Source organism: Magnolia sinica, chromosome 1 (genome assembly GCF_029962835.1).
Source record: "Magnolia sinica isolate HGM2019 chromosome 1, MsV1, whole genome shotgun sequence".
Lineage (NCBI taxonomy): Eukaryota > Viridiplantae > Streptophyta > Magnoliopsida > Magnoliales > Magnoliaceae > Magnolia > Magnolia sinica.
This window is the reverse complement of record NC_080573.1, coordinates 25,732,938-25,752,893: the sequence shown is the minus strand read 5'-3', so window position 1 is coordinate 25,752,893 and position 19,956 is coordinate 25,732,938. Positions and strand designations below refer to the sequence as shown.

General features: G+C 40.5%; 1 protein-coding gene across 5 annotated transcripts in view; it reads right to left on the bottom strand.

Annotated features, from left to right (window-relative positions):
• The window catches only part of LOC131243358 (protein PLASTID TRANSCRIPTIONALLY ACTIVE 12, chloroplastic), a 48,219-nt gene that overhangs the window by 10,749 nt on the left and 17,514 nt on the right, over positions 1-19,956 (bottom strand). For all 5 annotated transcript variants that reach the window (XM_058242683.1, XM_058242676.1, XM_058242707.1 and 2 more), the window contains 2 exons: positions 3,973-4,635; positions 3,185-3,297 (listed from right to left, as the gene is read on the bottom strand). In XM_058242683.1, coding sequence (XP_058098666.1) covers positions 3,185-3,297; positions 3,973-4,635 — 776 coding nt within the window. The remainder of the gene's footprint in view (positions 1-3,184; positions 3,298-3,972; positions 4,636-19,956) is intronic.

Sequence of the window (19,956 nt, the reverse complement as noted above, 5' to 3'; positions counted from 1 at the left end):
CTCAAGAACTATAGTAGGAAAACAATTAATAGATAATAAGAAAAGGCCTTCACTAACTTCTAATAAGCATACAATTCATGAGCGGTCAACCAAATCTCACAAATAGTAGATAATAAGAAAAGGCCATCACTAACCTCTGGTTCCATAGAATTTAGAAGCCAGGACATGATAAGCAATTGATTTGATTTCCAATCTCCACAAGAAGGATCTGCCATAGTAGATTCTGGTATACTACTATCTATATAACCTAACTTTTGTTTTCCCCCCAATAAACATCTCACTAATGGACTTAAGTTTATGGGTTGTAATTTGCAACTCAAGATTTTCAAAATGAACAATCAATCTTTCCATCTTAGAATTAATTGAATCAATTGTCTCAAACCTTGACAAAGAGGCCATATGCAATCCAAATAATATGGATCAAAACAAAGCTCAAAAATAATATGCAAATCACTATTCACAAAGAACCAGGAAGAGAGAAGAGGCCTCCAATTTCCTTCCACCTATCCATATATCTTTCCAAAATCTGACCCTAGAAGCCCCTCTTAAGGCTCCTAATGGACCTTCATATGCTCTACCCTAAAGGGGATACACTTAGGTCACCACCACACACGATCAACCCCATACTTCCTCATCAAAACTTCCTCCCACAAGCTCCCTTCCTTCGACCCAAACCTCCAAATCCATTTACCCAAAAGGGCTTCATTCATCTTCCCAAGATTATGGATGCCCACTCTCACTTCCTCTTTCGACCTACAAACATCAACCCATTTCATGATATGAAATTTCTTTTTAACCTCCCCACCCTGCCACACAAAAAAATAAATAAAGAAAGAAAAATAAAAAAATAAAAATCCCTTTGAAGCTCTTCCAACCTAGAGAACACTTTTCAAGCATTTGAATAGGGACATGAAGTACAATGGTATATTAGAGAGAGTTGCTTTGATGAGAGTAATTCTACAAGCCAAGGATAAATGCCTTCTCTTCCAAGTGGATAGCTCCCTTTCAGTTCAATTATCGGGTCCCATGAATGTTTGTTTGATTTTCCCTATACACAAAGGAAGGCCCAAGTAAGAAGAAGGGAAGCAGCCCACCTTACCCCCAAACAAATTAGCCAAGGATTCAACCTCCTCCTTCGCCAACCCCAACACCTCAGATTTATACAGATTTATTGATAGGCCTGAAAGTGTTTCAAAGCAGAAAATGGCTTTCCAAAGATTGTCGACCTGGGAAGAATCAACTTCACAAAATACGATTGCATCTTGTTCACAAACTGAAGATGCGACGTCCCCTTTATCCACCTTGAAGCCTGTAAACAAGCCTTCTCTTCCCCTTTCGATAACATCCTCCTAAGCCCTTCTGCCACAACAACGAAAAGAAATGGGGAGATCGGGCCATCTTTCTAATGTCATTTGAGTGAGTTATGACCAAATTATATAAGGCCTATATGATTTTGATTCAAGGTTCCCATTATTAGAGTATTCTTTAGTTGTCAAAAATCACTATAAGAGTCACCATGCTTGTAACAGCCCATTATGTTGTCCTTGAATTTAATAAATAAAAAAATCTTGGAGTTTTTCTTGAGGTTATAGCATATGTTGCTTCCTTGGGCATGTGACGCAGGACAATTAGCCACTTACTCCAAAAGCTCGAACTGAAGCTCGAACTGTTAGAGCATAACGAATTAATCCCTTTATCTCATAGCCCAGGCCCCACATCTCATGGGTCAGGACCTCGGCCGAACCCCCCTCGTGGGCCCCAAATCACATGGGTACCGCTTCACACGAGCCACCCGAATCACACGAGTGCACCCGCCTCACACAGGCCGCCCACCCTGACTGTGTCCCTGCATCCCACAAGCAACTCCACTCGAGCCCGGTGTGAAAATGCCCCTACATTAATCACCCCCGGTGAGGAGTCTCGAACACGAGACCTCCCGCTCTAATACCAATTTGATGTAGGACAATTAACCACTTGCTCTAAAAGCTCGAACTGTTAGAGCGTGGCGAATCAATCCCTTTATCTCATAGCCCAGGCCCCACATCGCATGGGTTAGGACCTCGGCCGAACCCCCCTCGTGGGCCCCAAATCACATGGGTACCGCCTCACACAAGCCACCCGAATCACATGGGTGGGGCCCGCCTCTCACAAGCCACCCGCCTCACACGGGCCGCCCACCCCGAGTGTGCCCTCGCATCCCACAGGCAACCCCACTCGAGCCCGGTGTGAAAATGCCCCTGCATTAGCATGTGTAGCCAATTGTAGAAGAGAGGTGGTAATTGATCGCTAGTTCGACTGGTGGACCATTGGGCATCCTTCGTAAAATCTTAGTTTCATATATGGTGATTATTCTACAACATTTACAGCTCCAGATTTGGAGATAATCTTGATCCAAGTTGTGGCCTATCATGTACCTGTTGCATTAAGGGTTCATGTTTCAGTGGTCCAGATTGTTGATCCAATAGGACTCACAGTGATAGACCAAGCCCCAAAAATCTCCTAGGTTGGAAGAACCAAACCATTCAATTATTGGCCTTTTCCTAGTTGAATGGGGACCACTACTGTATTTCATTTCTTACTTGCCTTTATGTAGACCATACATTGAGGGGTTAGAGATCATTTCTATTGAGGAGATTTGCTCAGCCCTTGCTCCATCCACAATGGGGTCCATCGGATCAATAGTATGGATAACAAGACCATGGACCTCACTAGTCCAAACTAATAAGGAGCAAAGAATATCATGCATATCCTTGACTCGACAATCATATACTTCCTGTCCAAGAACCATCTATCATCGAAACTCTCCACTACCAGATTTTATCGTTTCTGAGAAGATTGAAACAATATCCTACAAGAATTCTTGGGATGAAGAAATGGCTCATATAATGAAGCAATAAAAGATAATCCTAGAGTTACAATGATAAAAATTAGGACGACAAAGCAGACAAGGCCATTAATGATTCCACTATAAATGACTTGAAGTCGTCGAAGACATCCTGCTCAATTTTACATAAACGTGAGAAATTCCAGAGTAATTGCCTCCCAACATAAATCATAATATGTTGCAAATTTCAGCAGAAAAGGACAATGCGGATTTCAGAAATATAAATTCTCCCTTCTACAGCAAGGCAAAAAACAAGAGCCTCAGTAGGCAACATTAAAGGGAACTTAGAGAGCTTGTTACCTTTCCTCCTTGAATACATGTCGTCTTGCCCTTACAAGAGCAGTTTCAGTTAGTGTTGGATGGTCACCATAAAGCTTTATTTGCCCCGTCTCGGCCATAGCCTTGGCAAACACCTGCAAACATCTCCAGAAAGTTAAATTTTGAATTCACTGGTCCAGGTAACATGCAAAGAGCCTTCTCTACTAGTGTCCTGCCTGAGAAGTTTATTGAGGCACAAGATTCTGTAAATGTGGGGCCATGGTTTGGTGAAACAGACTGCTGATTGACCTCACCATGGTTAGGGGATATCCAAAATCACCCAGATAGAAAAAGTTAACACTTTGATCAAGGACCCAGCAATATATGGTTAAGAAAAAGATCAAAGGTTAGGATCTCCAATCCGGGAGATCAACAGTCAGGATTAACTGACCATAGACAAGTACAGAATCCTGCCCCTTGTCAACTATGTGTTTGCCTAGGCTCAAGACCATAGATACCTTCTATATCTTAGGCATACATCCACACATGAACACAGACAATAACATTTAATAAGAAACTGACACTTGCACGTACACATTCTGAAAGATACATCTTTATTTTCTACACTTGGTAATACAATAGTCTAACTATTGCCGAATGTAGAATGTAAGGGTGCATCTCCAAAAGGTGGGTTTAATTGTAAATAGTGACTCCCTCTCTGATATAATTAAATGTCAGTAGAGACGTGTTGTAATGTTGATTTTTTCAGGATCCCCGTCTCAGACACTTCATACCCATGTCCAACATCGACATACGTGTCCATGACTCACCGTTTCGACATCTGGCCGCCTCCTTTGCCACCTTGACCATTGTTCCTTGTCAGGTTTTCGCCAATTCCACCACAGCTCTTCACTCGAAAGAGTGTTCTCTATTGGCTTCTTCACTTTTGGATCGATAAAGGGGTGAGGGCGTCCTAATTTCTTGTCTAATTCAAAAGGGCTGAAGTTCTCTTCCTCTGGTTCTGTCTGATAAACAACATATTCGCTGGAGACATCTTTAGGCTCCTCAGATGTGTCATCAGAAGTTTCAAGTGCCGGTGGATCAGTCGAAACTACAATCTGATCTGAAGATCCCGAGGCAGCTTGACGTTCCTTATGTCTCTTCCTTCTGCTACCAGGTTTTTTCCCATATGAAGGCTCCCCTTCTGACTTCCCTGCCGGTGCTGGAGCCCTTGCAGCTCTCACTCGGCTGGCAGTGCCTTCGGGCCAGTACTCCTGCCCAGGTATGCTTGCACGAGCACCTGAGGCTGGTTCGATCTGTCCAGATGTGGAATCCATATAACTGTAATATGGGGGACGCTCAACAGAGAAACGGTCAATATGATCATCCTTCTTTTCACACTTTATACAAGGGAGACAACTGCCTCTCCTTTCGGTGTTCGATGTAACACTAGCTTGTGGCTTTCTTGCTGGAAATGAACCTACAAAGGAAGTCTGAATGTATCCAAGAAAATAATGCTTGTCATTGTTAAATTAACAACTAATGAAAGAGGAAAGGTACAACTTTAAAAACATGCTGACAACATAACTGATATTATGATCACAAAGAATGTCAAGAAAATCTCAGAACCAAAAGTTAACATTAAGGCATAACTCCATTTCAGTAAGATGAAACAGTTACAGATACAGGTAGGGCTGTCAACAGGTACCCAGGGGACCAAGACATTTAGACAGGTTCAGGACCCATGTTCGGACCCTTTGGAAAATCGGGTCAGGTTCAGGTTCACCATATTTAACAATGAAGTGTGGTCAGGTCAGGTCAGGTCTCAGGTACCCATTGGTACCCAGGTAACTCTTAATCAAATTGGTTCAGGTCCAGTACCTGGGTGATGTTAATAGTAATAGTGATAGACAAACATTCGCATGCCCGTAGAGAGAGAGAGAGAGAGAGAGAGAGAGAGAGAGAGAGAGAAATGTTCACGTAGCCATTGTAGTTTGTAATAGGAAACAAAATTTTGTATAAATTCAAAATTAAATTCTCTCCTATCCATATCTCAAGTGCGTGTATAGTTGTCAAAACTGTGTAACCGCAATTGTATATCCTACAGTTTTTCATGCATATTTATACCTAGCGTGTGGAATGTACAAATCATGAAAGTAAGATTTAATATCGTATCAGCGCCAGAAGGTCAATAGGGATTTTTTTTCCTCAACCATGTTGTGTCTATATTCTCTAAAGTGGGCCCCACCTTCACCACATGTGGCCTCTCTTTTCTCACAATATCCATGTGGACCCACATGACTGATGCAGGACAATTAACCACTTGCTCTAAAAGCTCAAACTGTTAGAGTATGGCGAATTAATCCCTTTATCTCATAGCCCAAGCCCCACATCTCATGGGTTAGGACCTCTGCCGAACCCCCTTCGTGAGCCCCAAATCACATGGGTTGCCCGCCCCGAGTGTGTCCCCGCATCCCACGGGCTACCCCACTCGAGCCTGGTGTGAAATATGCATTAATCACCCTTAGTAAAGAGTCTCGAACACGAGACCTCCCCCGTGGGCCCCAAGTCGCATGGGTCACCCACCCCGAGTATACCCCTGCATCCCACGGGCGACCCCGCTCGAGCTCAATGTGAAAATGCCCCTGCATTAATCACCCCCTGTGAGGAGTCTTGAACATGAGACCTCCCACTCTGATACCAATTTGATGCAGGATAATTAACCACTTGCTCTAAAAGCTCAAACTGTTAGAGTATGGCGCATTCATCCCTTTATCTCATAGCCCAGACCCCACATCTCATGGGTTAGGACCACTGCCGAACCCCCTTCGTGGGCCCCAAATCATATGGGTCACTCACCCCGAGTATGTCCCCGCATCCCACAGGTTACCCCACTCGAGCCCGGTGTGAAATGCGCATTAATCACCCCTGGTAAGGAGTCTCGAATACGAGACCTCCCCCATGGGCCCCAAATCGCATGGGTCACCCACCCCGAGTGTGCCCCTGCATCCCACGGGCGACCTCACTCGAGCCCAGTGTGAAAATGCCCCTGCATTAATGACAACACCAAAGTTGGGAGATTTTCTCTCCCTTCCCTCTTTTCTCTCCTTCTTGACTGTTGGATTTGCGCATCCCACATGCACACTAGCCCAAGGAAATTTTCTCCCCTCACCACCAAAGGTCATAGCACCTTCACTCTCTCCTTCTCATTGTTGACTGTCATAGCACTGACCATCGATAGAACCCACCAAGACCCGAACCATGAGACCCATCTCCATTGCCCTATCATGATCGTTTGGGGGAAGCGCATCTCTGCTGCCCCATCACATTTGTTGAATGTCATTATTGCAATCACATTGCTGGACCTACAACCTGCAGCCATGAGGCAGTGCCCCTGACAACCTTCAACACCACATACAGTGCACCTGCAACCTATTACAGTCCCGATCACTGCCCATTGCAGCCCCAACTGCTGCCTACATTGCATCCCTGACTGCACCAATATCTTCTTCTTCTTCTTCTTCTTTAGGTTTTGAAAGGCAATACTTCTATTGATGAAAGGCCAAAGCCTAAAAATGCATTAATATCATATTAAATCTTCTTTTCATGAATTGTACATTCCACATACTGGGTTATATATATATATATGGAAAATTGTAGTTGCAGTTGCACAAGTTTTGACAGCTATATACACTTAGCTATTGAAGGAGAATTCGAATTTGAATTTATATAGATCCTTGTTACCTATTACCCTCACTCAAGCTCAATGGCTCTAATGAAACTTAAAGCTTGTCTCAAAGAAACTAGAATCTCTTGGAACAAAGATTCTTGTATATGACCAGGAGATGAAGTGAAAGAGTGTCCACTAGGCCATTTGCAAGTTGTTTGCTTATGAAATGGTATTATATTTCAATATACTTAGTGCAGGCATGAAAGACCAGAGTAGATGCAAGGTAGGTCCCACTAATGTTGTCGCAGAAGAGAGTGGGCTGAGATGAAACATTCATGCCATGTTCACAGAGCAAGTATAGTATCCATGTCAATTCTGCAGCTATTGTAACAAGAAACCAGTATTTTGTTTCAGTGCTAGAATGAGAGATCCCAAGAAATAACATTTGGTCCCAAGAATAGATAAACTTGTAATGGACCGTCAGCCATCAGGGCTACCGGCCAGTCAGCATAAGAATATGCTATATGACAAGAGTGGGATGCACGTTGAAAAGTGATACTGTAGTCAAGCATGGTTTTAACAAACCGAAGGATGCGTTTGACAGCTACAAGGTGAATAATATCCGTCAGTTGGCGCATGGACCAACAGACTTGATTCACTGCCAATGTGATGTCAGGACAAGTCACTAGAGGTATTGCAGTGTTCCGACAAGCCAATGATGCTCAGTGGGATTGGGTAATGGCACACCAGTTTGTGTAGGGAGCTTAGCCCCTAATGCGAGAGGTGCAGCACATGGTTTAGATCCTTTGATCATGCCAATTGAATCTCATCTACCGAACATAGATGGATCTGCCGAACTCCATGTGAATCCAAGAGAACGAAGGAATAAGCTGAAATGATTAAACCAGTCCCTGAGCTCCTATTTCGAAACATAGAGAGTTTCATTAACACGACACACATGATGAGGGTGTTGAGAAACAATAAATCCAGAGAGGGCTACTGCATATAAACTTCCTCATTAAGATAGCTATGGAGGAAATGTTTTTGACATTCAATTGCTTCATGGACCACCCAAGAGAATAGGCTATGGATAAAAGTAGTGTTCGAAGTATCAGTATCGCTACAAGTTTCGCTGGCCAGGGATACGGAAACAATATCAATATCGCTGATAATATCACTGATAACCGGAAATGCGGGGAAACATAGGAAAAACAATGGAACTTTCAGCGAAACTTAAGGAGATGTTAAAATTTACATATTTGCATATTTAGAAATTTAAAAAAAAAAAAATAATAATAATAATAATAATTACAAAAAGAATGCATGCATAACAAGTTTCCATTTAATGGAACCTTAAAAGCATGTGTTGTTCTAAGAAATCAGTCCAATCACTCCCTCCGGCCTATTTAACCATCTAACCTTCCATCCAAACATCCATCGATATTGCAAAATATCAACAACACATGATATTTCACCAAGAAATCATCAACAATTGAAAAGGAAATGAAAGATTGTGATCTCGATATCTCGCATGTTGCGATATCAATAATATCGAGATCCTATCAATATTATCAATGACGAATTGAACACTACATACAACCATGTGCCCATGAAATAAAAAAATTTCTAATAAACAAAATTTTGATGATATCGATATGTTGGCGATATTATTGAAATATCGTCAATACACTTATGATACAAGCATTATCTAGAATTTACATAATCGAAAATATTGGCGATACATTGGCGATATTGATGCATTGGCAAAAAAAGCGACGCCTAGAATTTACATAGTTGAAAATACTAACGATTACATTAGCAATATTGATACATTGGTAATACTTAGCAATACATTGCTAATACCTGGAATTTCTGATATTACCAGCGATATCGATGTCGCTACAAGTGTTATCGGTATCACTGAGCTAAGGGGATTGATGACTTTAGGTACTAATAGATAGGAATGAGGGTTTTGGGTGATAGGTTGTTAGGGATTGTAGGTCAATTAGAGAAATTAGGGATTTAGGGTTTGGGAATTCAGGAAAATTTGGGAATTAGGGAATCTAGGGTTAGGGTTAGGGTTTAGGACAAGGGATGAGAGGGTTTTGGTGGGAAATCAAAAGGGAAACAAGGGGGAAGAAGATGGGCCATACGGACCAGCCATGGGACTTCACACGTGTGGTTGTACAGTCACACTTGTGGGGCTAGGATGGCTAGGGTTTGTGTTCTCCAAGGTAGGGTTGAGATGGGGAACGTTAAAGAGAAGAATGGGGTAGGTTTCTAGAAGGGTTTTAAGGTTTTGGAATGAGAAAGATGAACATCTCAACAAATACCTTGGATGGAGAAGATGAACAACGGCCGATAATTGGAAGCTTCGCACTCTTGTGATTGAAGAAGGGCTTCGCACCGATCTTCATTCCAAATCGCATGGAATAGAACTTCATATCGCATGAAGAAGAAAACAAAGAATTTTGCTTTTTTTAGAGAGAATCCACCATGAGATGTTTATATACTCTCAGCAACTTTTGAAAATTACAAAAACGTCCTTATTTCATGCACTTTTACTAAATTAGCCCTACATCTCTCATAACTAGTCCAAAACATAAATTAAACTATAAAATAAATCCCAAAGTAATCCTATGCCATCAAATGGCCTATGCATCATCCATCATGCCCCACAAGTGGTCACGATCACGGTCCAACGGTGTAAATGTCCCCGATCGCGATCCAACAGTCAGAATGATATGACAATGAAAATCAAGGGCCCAATGCTCCTCAAAAGATGCTCACGAAGATGCAGGCCCAACAGGCCCCACGTATGGGCCATCCAGCCACAAAGACATCGATGCCCTGCTCGCGTACACTCGAATGGGTGCGTAGATGTCCTCACCATCGTGTCTATTAGCTTCGCTAGGAAATTGCCACTCTACATCAAGGGGAAAAGAGTTTAGCTACTTATTATTCCATTCTTAAGGGTCCTTATGGGAAGAGTTGGATTACTACCAGTTATTATAGTGAAATATTGATGTTGATAGGAAGAGACATTGAAAATATGTCAAACAGAATAGAATCTTTGATTTCTTAGAGGGTTTGAACTCTTGTAATTGGTTTTCTCCGGCAGCTGTTTTTCCAATATTCTTTCAAATGGCCCTGCTACGTCTGCCCACTACAGAGCAGGCCTGACTCCCATGAGCAGGTACGCTGGCTCTTAGTACGGCTTTACTCCTCCGATCCGGCATGATAACAACTCAAACTCCACTTAGATTCTTTCAAGAGAAGGAGAAAGTTTGTGCGAGTTTTTAAGAACCATTTAAATTACTACTTGATTTAAATGTTTCTAAAAAACTTGAGATGTATCTGATTACAACTCCAATTAACTTCATTTTTTCTTTTGTTTTTGTCATTGTACAGTGAATTATTTTTTAAATCACAGCATTATTTGAATTTATTGAGTATAAGCTAAGCCGCATGCAAATTTTTGGGAGAGATGAGCTTCTTACAATGGACGATGTTTATTTCATGGTTCACGGTGAGGAAAGTTGGAAGAAAGCCATGCAACCAATTCCTTTTAACAGCGATAAGTTTGCACTTGCAGTTTGTTTTGGTTCCTTTAAGGGAGGAAAAGAATCCACCCGAAGATTAGAATGCCTCTTGATAAGGATAATTTGAGATGTGATCATTGTGGGAAGACCTTCCTTACACAGTGGACTTGTTGGGATCTCCATGGTAAGCCAGCAAAATTCAATCGTCCTGGACAACCTTCTTCCTCCAATGGCCTTGTAGCAGCCCTACTCTTTCCCTGAGTGCTTTCACTACCTTCACATCAGCCCCTTCTACTGGGCAATCCTCATTCCTCATCGGCATTGGACATTTTATCTATAATAAAATTGGAACGCCTTCATCGTCTACTTTCTCAATTCGAAGGTCCATCTGCTTCTACTTCTTTCGCTCAATCAGGTACACATGTGCCCACCAACCTTTTCAATCGTTTCTCACCCAGCCCAACCTAGATTAATGATTCAGGTGCGCCTGATAACATGACAGGTCTGTCACCCATTTTTTCTTCATATAGTTTGTCTTCTGGAAGAGATAAAATTAGAATTGTTGGTGGATCATGGTGATATTAAACTAAAGTGTTCACTTATCTCTATCATTTCTTCATGTTCCAAATTTATTCACAAACTTATTGTCTGTTAGTAGTCTCACAAAAAATTTGAACTATTGTATAACTTTCTTTCCTATCGTGTTTTCGAAGACTTGGTAACGAGGAAAACAATTGGAAGTGGTCGTGAAGCAAATGGTCTCTACCTTGTGGATATCACTAGTTCTCCCTCCACCTTGCAGTTTAGTAGTCTTAATAGGGATGAATATAGTGCCCAGGTTAGGTTGTGGCATAGTCATTTAGGACATTTGTCTTTTAGTCATTAAAGTTGTTATTTCCAAACTTGTCCAAGTCCATTTTGACTCATAATCTATAGTGCGAAGTTTGTGAGCTGTCCAAATATTGTAGTCTATAGATCAACTTTTCCTCCAAGTTTGAATAAAAGTGTGTTTCCATTTTTTATTGTTCATTCTGACATGTGGGACCCTCCTGTTGTTTCCATGGATAACTATCGTTACTTCATTTCTTTTGTGGATGATTCCTCCCACTGCACCGTGCTGTTTCTCATGAAGACTTGAGATGAAGCATCACATATTACTTAAAATTTCTGTTCGATAGTACTCACCCAGTTTGATAAGAGAATAAAAATATTTCAGTCAAACAATGCCTGAGAATACTTTGAAGGTGAATTCCGAGGCTATTTAAAAGAGTATGGGATCATATATCAAAACTCTTGTCCATATGATCCTCAGTAGAACGAAGTGGCATAACAGAAGAACCATCATCTACTTGAACTTTGAAGTTACTCAAAGCTTCTTGATAGGGGATGCACGTTCCAAAGTATTTTTGTGCTGATAAAGTGCTTAAAGCTGCCTATCTTATTAATCATATGCTATCTAGAGTACTGAAGTTGAAGTCCCAACATCAGGTTCTTTATCCAGATCGATCCCCTTTCATTGTTCCACCTTGTGCCTTTGGGTGTTTATGTTTCACTAATATCGTAGGTCCAAATAGGACCAAGTTATTTAAGGTGTATTTTTTTGGGCATTCCTCCACACAAAAGGCATGCAAGTGTTATTTATCCTATGTCCAGGAAACGCTTTATCGATATGAATGTCACCTTTTTTTAGTCCATGCTTTATTTTTCCCATAATCCTGCCTCTCTTTTGAGGGAGAGTGAGTTGAAAGAGAGGAATCCTTCTACAGTTCATCCCCTTCCCATTACTATTCTTTATAGTCCTTTGGTTGTTGTCTCGGTAAGTCCAGGGCAGCCTACTAATACTACTAAGATGTAGCTCAACACTCACAAATGAAGGAGCTGTAAATATATACAAGATGCCAGAAATGGGTAATTACTATGATAGGCCCACTCACTAATTCTAATTTCTTAAAACTAGGTAATTTTTCTCCTCTGTTTGTTCCTTCTTCCTCTGAGGATAATCCTCCCATTGCCTGACTAAAAGGGAAGCATCAGTGTGCTTCATGTATTATATCTAAGTTTGTTTCATATGGCAGCCTTGTCTCTTTCCTATTATTCCTTCTTCTCTTCAGTTTCTTCTGTTCGTTTGCCTTCAAGATTCCAAGAGGTGGTCTCCAATCCAAAGTGGTGTAGGGCTATGGTGGAAGAGATGAGGGCATCAATGAAAAATGGCACATGTGAATCGGTAGATTTATCCAAAGGAAAAGTGACGAGGACATCACATCACGTACACCCTTACGTACGTATCAGAGGAGGAGGCGGGCCGCGCCGATTTCCCTATGGCTAGGCGAGTACCCGTGAACGTGCTGAAGACCCCATGTGCATGTGTAAGCATCTGAAAAACCTCACACTGGGAAGATGCACATGGGTTGCTTTATGGAGTGATCCAGACCGTTGGATCAGAGGGATGCGACGATCAGACCATTGGATCACATGAATTACATGATCAGGCCATTGATCGTTGATCGTCCACATCAGTTTTAGACTTTATCATATTTTAGGATTTAGTTTTTTATTATTTTATATTTGGACACATTATTAGTGTTTTAGTTGATTTTATTTAAACTGGCTATTTTCGTTAAAATTCACAAGACTGAGATTTTTGTAATTTTTGAAACTTTTGGATCTATAAAAAGAAGGGGGGTGCGTATGACCCCTCTCCCATTGAATTTTGTGATTTAAAAATAATTTTAAAAAAAAAAAAAAAAAAGTTCTTGCTTTCTTCTCCCATCTTCATACGATTTAAAGATACTTTCATGCAATTTGGAAGGAAGATTGGTGCGAGGCTGATCTTCAACAACGGAGGTATGAGATCTCCATCTATCCCCACACCATCTTCTCTTTTCTTCCTCATCCAGGTATTTTTTTCAGATTCTTAATTTTTCCATTTCAAATCTTCGTCTTCTCCCAAACCCAACTTTCTCATACCCATCCATAATCTAAATCATAACCGACCTAAACCCATCCTCTCACGCCACACGTGTGACCGTACGGCCACACATGTGAATACCACCTGCCCCTTTTGGTTTTCCACCATCATTATATCAAAACTCCTTTCTTCCATCCCCAAAACCCTAACCCTAAACCTAAATTTCCTAATTTTTCTATTTTCCCAAATTACCCAAACCCTAATTTTCACCCTAGGTTGTATTAGGTTTCCTATTTTGAAATAGAATATACCCTATGCTAATTGGATGTCCCTACATCCATTAAATCCTAGTTTCTTTTTTATTTAATGATCTTGTGTTACGATGTTGATAGCTTATATCAGGATTATGCATGATTTTCTTTTGATTTTCATGATATTTGTGATGAATATAGCTACGTTTGTGTTTTTTGGTTAAATATCTTAATTCGGTTATTTGATCTCACATGTTACTTAGTTCATGCATCGGTCCTGCATCAAAAAGACCAGTGGGTAGCAAACGGGTCTTCACATTAAAACACAAGGCAAACGAGTCTACTAAAAGGTATAAAGCCATACTTGTTGCTAAAGGCTGCACTCAGACATATGGAATTGAGTACAAGAAAATGTTTGCACCTATAGCCAACATGAACTCCATATGAGTTCTACCATCGCTTGCAACAATTTTTTTCTTGGCCACCGTTAAGGCGTTCCATAACAATAACGGTGGCCATAATGGCCACCATCGTTACCGTTATGATACGGGCTATAACAACCATTACAGCCTTTTTTGTTTTGAATATATATATATATATATATATATATATATATATATATATATATATATATATATATATATATATATATATATATGTTCTAGGACCGTTACAAATCGTTTTTTCTCTAACAACCGTTACAGCTTTTTTGGCCCCGTGACATGTAATGGTTACCACTGTTACCATTACATAACAATCGTAATGTAACCATTTTAGCGTACCATAGTTGTTGTATCAACTAGATGTGAAAATATGTTTCTTGATGGAGACTTGAATGAGGTGTAAATGGCTCCTCCACCTGGTTTCAAGTTCCACGACAATGAAGGCATGGTCTGTCAGTTCAAGACGTCTATTTATAGACTATTGTACTTAAAAACAATCTCTATGGGCTTGGTTTGAAAGGTTTAGTTAGGCAGCGAAGAGGGTTGGCCATTCCTAAAGTCACATTGACCACACTCCCTTTGTGAGGCAATAGGGACAATTGACTTCGGTTTTGATTGTTTGTGGATGATATTGTGGTGACAGGAAATGATTCCCAAGATATTCAAAAATTGAAGGATTTAACATGTAGGAGTATTGACAAGCCCAATTTCTTTCTTCGAAGTAGTTTATTTTCCTGTCCCCCTGACCCGGCATACCGCTTCGCTTCTGGTTCTCCCTTCTTCACTTATCTTGGGGAAAAGCAACTGTCTACCAATTGGGAAGTTAGACATCAAGTGACATGGCTTGATAAGGATAATTAAGCTGACACGCCGGAGTTGGCTGCTAGCACAACAGGGTGGAGCCTTACTGCACCGCAAGTGGACATGCAATAGTGTTGGTGGCAAGGTATTTCGTATCGGTATCGGTGGGCGTAACGGTGCCCACCGTTACCTATACGGATACGCCCCGTATCGGCCAATACGGGGCCATAACCGCCAATACGGGGTGTGTAACGGTGCAAAGAAAGAAAAATGTCAAAAAATTATGAAAAAATATCCATTAAATCCGGAATATTCTAAATATTCCAAATATGCATTCGTTTATAATTTGGAACATGTTTATGGTGGTGTAACAATCCGCTCTTTGGTGAGAATGCTATATCGGGTTGTCTGATGGATTTATGAACCTGACAACCTGAAATTAATTGCAAACCTTTTATATTTAGTTTTCTAACGATATAATATCTATGTAATTTAATATAATCAATGTAATACCAAAACATCTTATATTTTCAAGTTGTCCTTTTATTTATAGTGCTAGTGCATTGCATACTTCGTGACTCACATGCATTTTATTTCAATATATAGAGTTTAGGGACTTTTGTATCCTGTTATGTAATTCATATACCTAACAATTTAATATCATTTTTCCACATAAATCTTTTAAAAAATTTAAATTAAATTAAGGTAAATATTGTTGTCGATTCAGGCTAGTTTGGGGACCATTTGATGCCCCAAATTAGCCTCAAATTAATGCAATCTATTGGCACTTATCCCACTAATGGATTGGTGGACATTTATTGGACAGTGAAAAATGAAAAATATCAAATGGTCCTATTTCAAAAAACAAGTGTCTGCAAACTAATGATCAAAATTGTAGGAGTTATTTAATTTTGGGATTGTGAATTAGCAACAATGGTCCCAAAATTTAATTGGTTAATTTTGAGTTAATACATACGTCATGTATAAATTTTTAGGGCCATGTATTGGGGTCCACTCGATTATGTTTTATATATCCATGTCATCCATCCGTTTTGGCAACTCATTTAAGGGCATTGGAAAAAATAAGGTAAATCTAGATCCCAGGTGGACCACTAGTGGGCCAGGCAGGCCACCTCGATGTATTTGTATATCAATGCCATCAATCTATTTTGCCAACTCATTTTAAGGCATGGTCCAAAAATTCAGGTAGATCTAAATCTTCGGTGGACCACTAGTGAGTATCCCTTTAAAATCGGGGCCCACCTCAATGCATTTGTTGTATTTTCATGTGATCCATCCTTTTTGCCAACTTATTTTAGGGCATGGTCCAAAAAATGAGGCTGATCCACATCTTAGGTGAACCACAAAATAAGGGTTTAAGTCCCCACCATTAAAATTTTCTTAAGATATATATATATATATATATATATGGATTAAGCTACTATTTGTGACCTTATCAACAGGTTCGCTGGAAAATAAACATCATAGTGGACGGCATGGATATACTACACATAAATCAAGGTGGGGTCCACGTAACAAAACAGTGCAAGTGCACTGTGCAGCGTGCATCGCGGAGCATTTTTAAAAATAAATTTGAAGTGCGTGGCTGTAGTCCATTCCTTTTTCCAAGACCCAAATGAAAAGAAGACAAGGAAACCGAAAAGAAAAGAGGGAAAGATGAGGGAGAGAGAGAAAGAGAGAGAGGAGAAGAAGAAGAAGAAGAAGAAGGGCCACAGCAAGGCCGCAGCCGCAGCCGCAGCTGCAGTAGGGCCGCAGTAGCAGCCCGAGAAGGAGGAGGAGGAGGAGAAGGAGAAGAAGAAGAAGAAAAGAAAGAAAGAAAGAAAGAAAAAAAGAAAAAAAGGTATGTACGTTTTTGTTTTTTTTTCCTATTTTCTTTAGGCCCGTAACGGCCGTTACAGGCACAAAAAAGAGGGGGTGGCCGTTACGACCCCATAACGCGTAACGGTCACGGCCGTTACCGTTATGTATCAGCCGTTACCGGCGTATCGTAATGGATACGGAACACCTGGTTGGTGGTGGTGCATCAGGATTCCAATGTAATGCATCCAAGATCATAATGAGCTTGTCAACAAACCACTGTCGTCCCATTCTTGAGTAAGCTGGAGCACAACCATCTTATCCACTGCTTTGAGATTAAGGATCTAGGATATCTGAAAATATTTTCTAAGTATAGAGGTTGCTCAATCAATAGACACTCCTATGGATCCTAATCATAAGTTGAGCCAGAGTGAGGGGGAGTCGTTACCGAATAAAGAGATGTATTAGAGATTGGTTGGTCGACTACTCTCTCTCACCTAACCTAATATAGCATATGCAGTAAGTGTGGTGAGCCAGTTTATATAAGCTCCACAGGTGCCTCACTTGGAGGCGATTGAAAGAGTTTTGAGATATTTGAAGGAATCTCCTAGGAAGGGCCTTTTGTTTACAAGGCATGGCCATCTACGCATAGAGGCATACACTGATGCAGATTGGGTTAGTGGTGTAGATGATAGAAAGTCAACTACAGGATATTGTACTTTTGTGGGACGAAATTTGGCCACTTGGAGAAGCAAGAAACAAACTGTGATGGCTAAGTTTAATGGAGTATAGGGCTATAATACATGGTGTAGCAGAGTTTGTGGTTGAAAATTTTGTTATGCGACTTGGGAATCATGGCACATGCTCCTATGAAGTTGTTTTGCGATAAAAAGGCAACCATTAGCATAACCCAAAATCCAGTTCAGCATGTTCATACCAAGCACATTGAAGTTGTCAGGCGCTTCATTCGTGAGCAAGTTGTCTCTCCAGATTTTTGTTTATCATTTGTAACAACTGAGAATTAGCTGGCTGACATTTTCACCATGGGAGTCATTAAGGCAAAGTTAAAATCCATTCTTGCAAGTTGGGTATGATAGATATCTACACTCAGCTTGAGGAGGAGTGTTGAAAAATGTAGTTAAAAGGGTTTTTCTGTAATATGGGTTCAAATAGGGACTTATTTGTAATTTTTTAAACTTTCTTTTTTATATATTAGAACAGGGGGAAAATGTCTCCGTACTTCCTCGTTCCTTCTTTTTTATTCTCCTCCTCTTTCCTTCTCCATCTCTTGTTAGGGTTTGAAATGTGTGTGTGTTTTTGAAATGGCAATACAAGTTATTTGAAATGTATTCCTAGTGTGCTGCTGAAATGCACACTGCAAGTGCCACTTTTCCACGAACAATCCAGAAATTGGTGGACCATCCAGTAGGATGACTATGCAGATGGTGGAATAGCCTTGGACAATACAGGCAACTTCAAGCCCTGCGGTTTGAATCCTTTGAACAATTCATGGGACTTATCTATAATGAATTCATTAAATCAGTTGAAATATACCAGGCGACAGATCGTGAAGAATTTTTTAAGATCAAGTTGTGCTCTTTAAAGATGAAGGGTATTGACAAGCACCATCACCAAATATCCAAAAGGTTTTACTTTATCAATGGCATCGATGATGTAAACCTCAGGCAAACATATCTGAACTCCATGTTTGAACCATTGGGAGACGAAACACAGGAGCTAATCTCCCTCAAAGGCCATAAACTGCAACAGATCTCCCTTGGCCTCATTCACCAGTACAATGTTCAAGCCATCGAATGGGGATTTCTTTGAAAGAAGCGGTTTAAACAGAAGACTTCCGGCCGTTGTTATCTTTGCGGACAGAAAGGACATTTTTCAAAACAATGTCCTCAAAGATTCAAGAAGAAAAATGTGGCTTTTCTCCAAAAGGCTACATCTCTAGCCGAAGTAGACTTTTCTGATATTGAATCAGTCTACCCGTTCAATAAATTGGTCCCAACACAAGGAACATGCAAAAGTTTCTCTCCCCGTTCAATAAATTGGCCCCAACACAAGGAACATGAAAACTCTCTCTCTCTCTCTCTCTCTCTCTCTCTCTCTCTACAAAACGAAACGAAAACAAAAAAAAAGAACAAAAAAAAAAAAGGAATACATTGCATCTCTAACTAAAAGATACACTTTATAGAAAGATTTTTCTTAGAATTTTAGTAAGCATGTTATTGACCCATCCTTAAAACAAAAGTTATATAAATTATTATCTTGTTTTGCTGGGGGGAAAAAAAAAAAAACGTGAATCCCATGGTCTAAGAGATAAATGGCAATTTATCACATCCAAGAAAGCAAACTTATAAGACACAGTTCCTATGAGTTAAGAACAAAGCTTTAAATACATAATCCAAATTTGAAGTGCAAATCTGCAGTTCTGAAGTGCTAGTGTAAGGCACATGGAAGAATCCTGCAACTGAAGTTTGGACCGATTAAGCATTGCCTGTGGAAATTATGATGGAACTGGCTCTTTGTTGGTAACAAAGCAAACCAAAAAAGCCGGTTGGACCAATAAGAGACGAGATTTCCCTAACAGAATCAGGCTTTCGACCAAAGCTTTCATGAACACATCATACCACACTCAGGTTCTATGCTCAGCCAATCACGTCTCCCGAATAACAATCCCTCAGATGATGCAGTGTTGAGATCACGATCATTATGAGAAGAGCAGCACTAAGTGAATCCAGAAGGGTAGAGGCTTGTTTGGTGGTGGACTCCCCAAGGTGCATTCTTCGTCTTTCTCTTCTCCAACAAGGTATTCATCTTCTCTTTTCTTCCTCCTTTCCCTTCCCTCACAACCTTTCTAAACCTATCAAAACCCTAATCCAATCCATCCCTTTTCTTCTTTCTCCCTACCCATCCACAGGCGTACCCACCTGCACGTACGCACGTGCATCCATACAGACCTTCACGTGTGGGCCCCATTTCATATCCTTTCCCTCATTGATCTACTTCCAACCCTACCTCATTCCTATATCCTTTAAACCCCTAGGACCGCGATTTCGAAATCTCAAATCGTGAACCTAAAACCCTAACGAAATCTGATTTTTTTGTAAAACCTTTCCCAAACCAGAATTTTACTTGCGTCATTATCTATTCATGTGATTGTCGCACTACCCACGCTAGATTGGAAGTCCCTACTTCCAAGTGGGCCACTCTTGAATTATTTTATATTTTCGTGCACCACGTATGTGGTAACCTAGGACCTTTGGGTTACAAATCTGAATTTCTAAATCTATTCTGTGGATATATTTGATTTTACATGTTGATTGCTGAAATTAATGTGTAATTGATCTCTCATCTTGCATCCTAGATTAG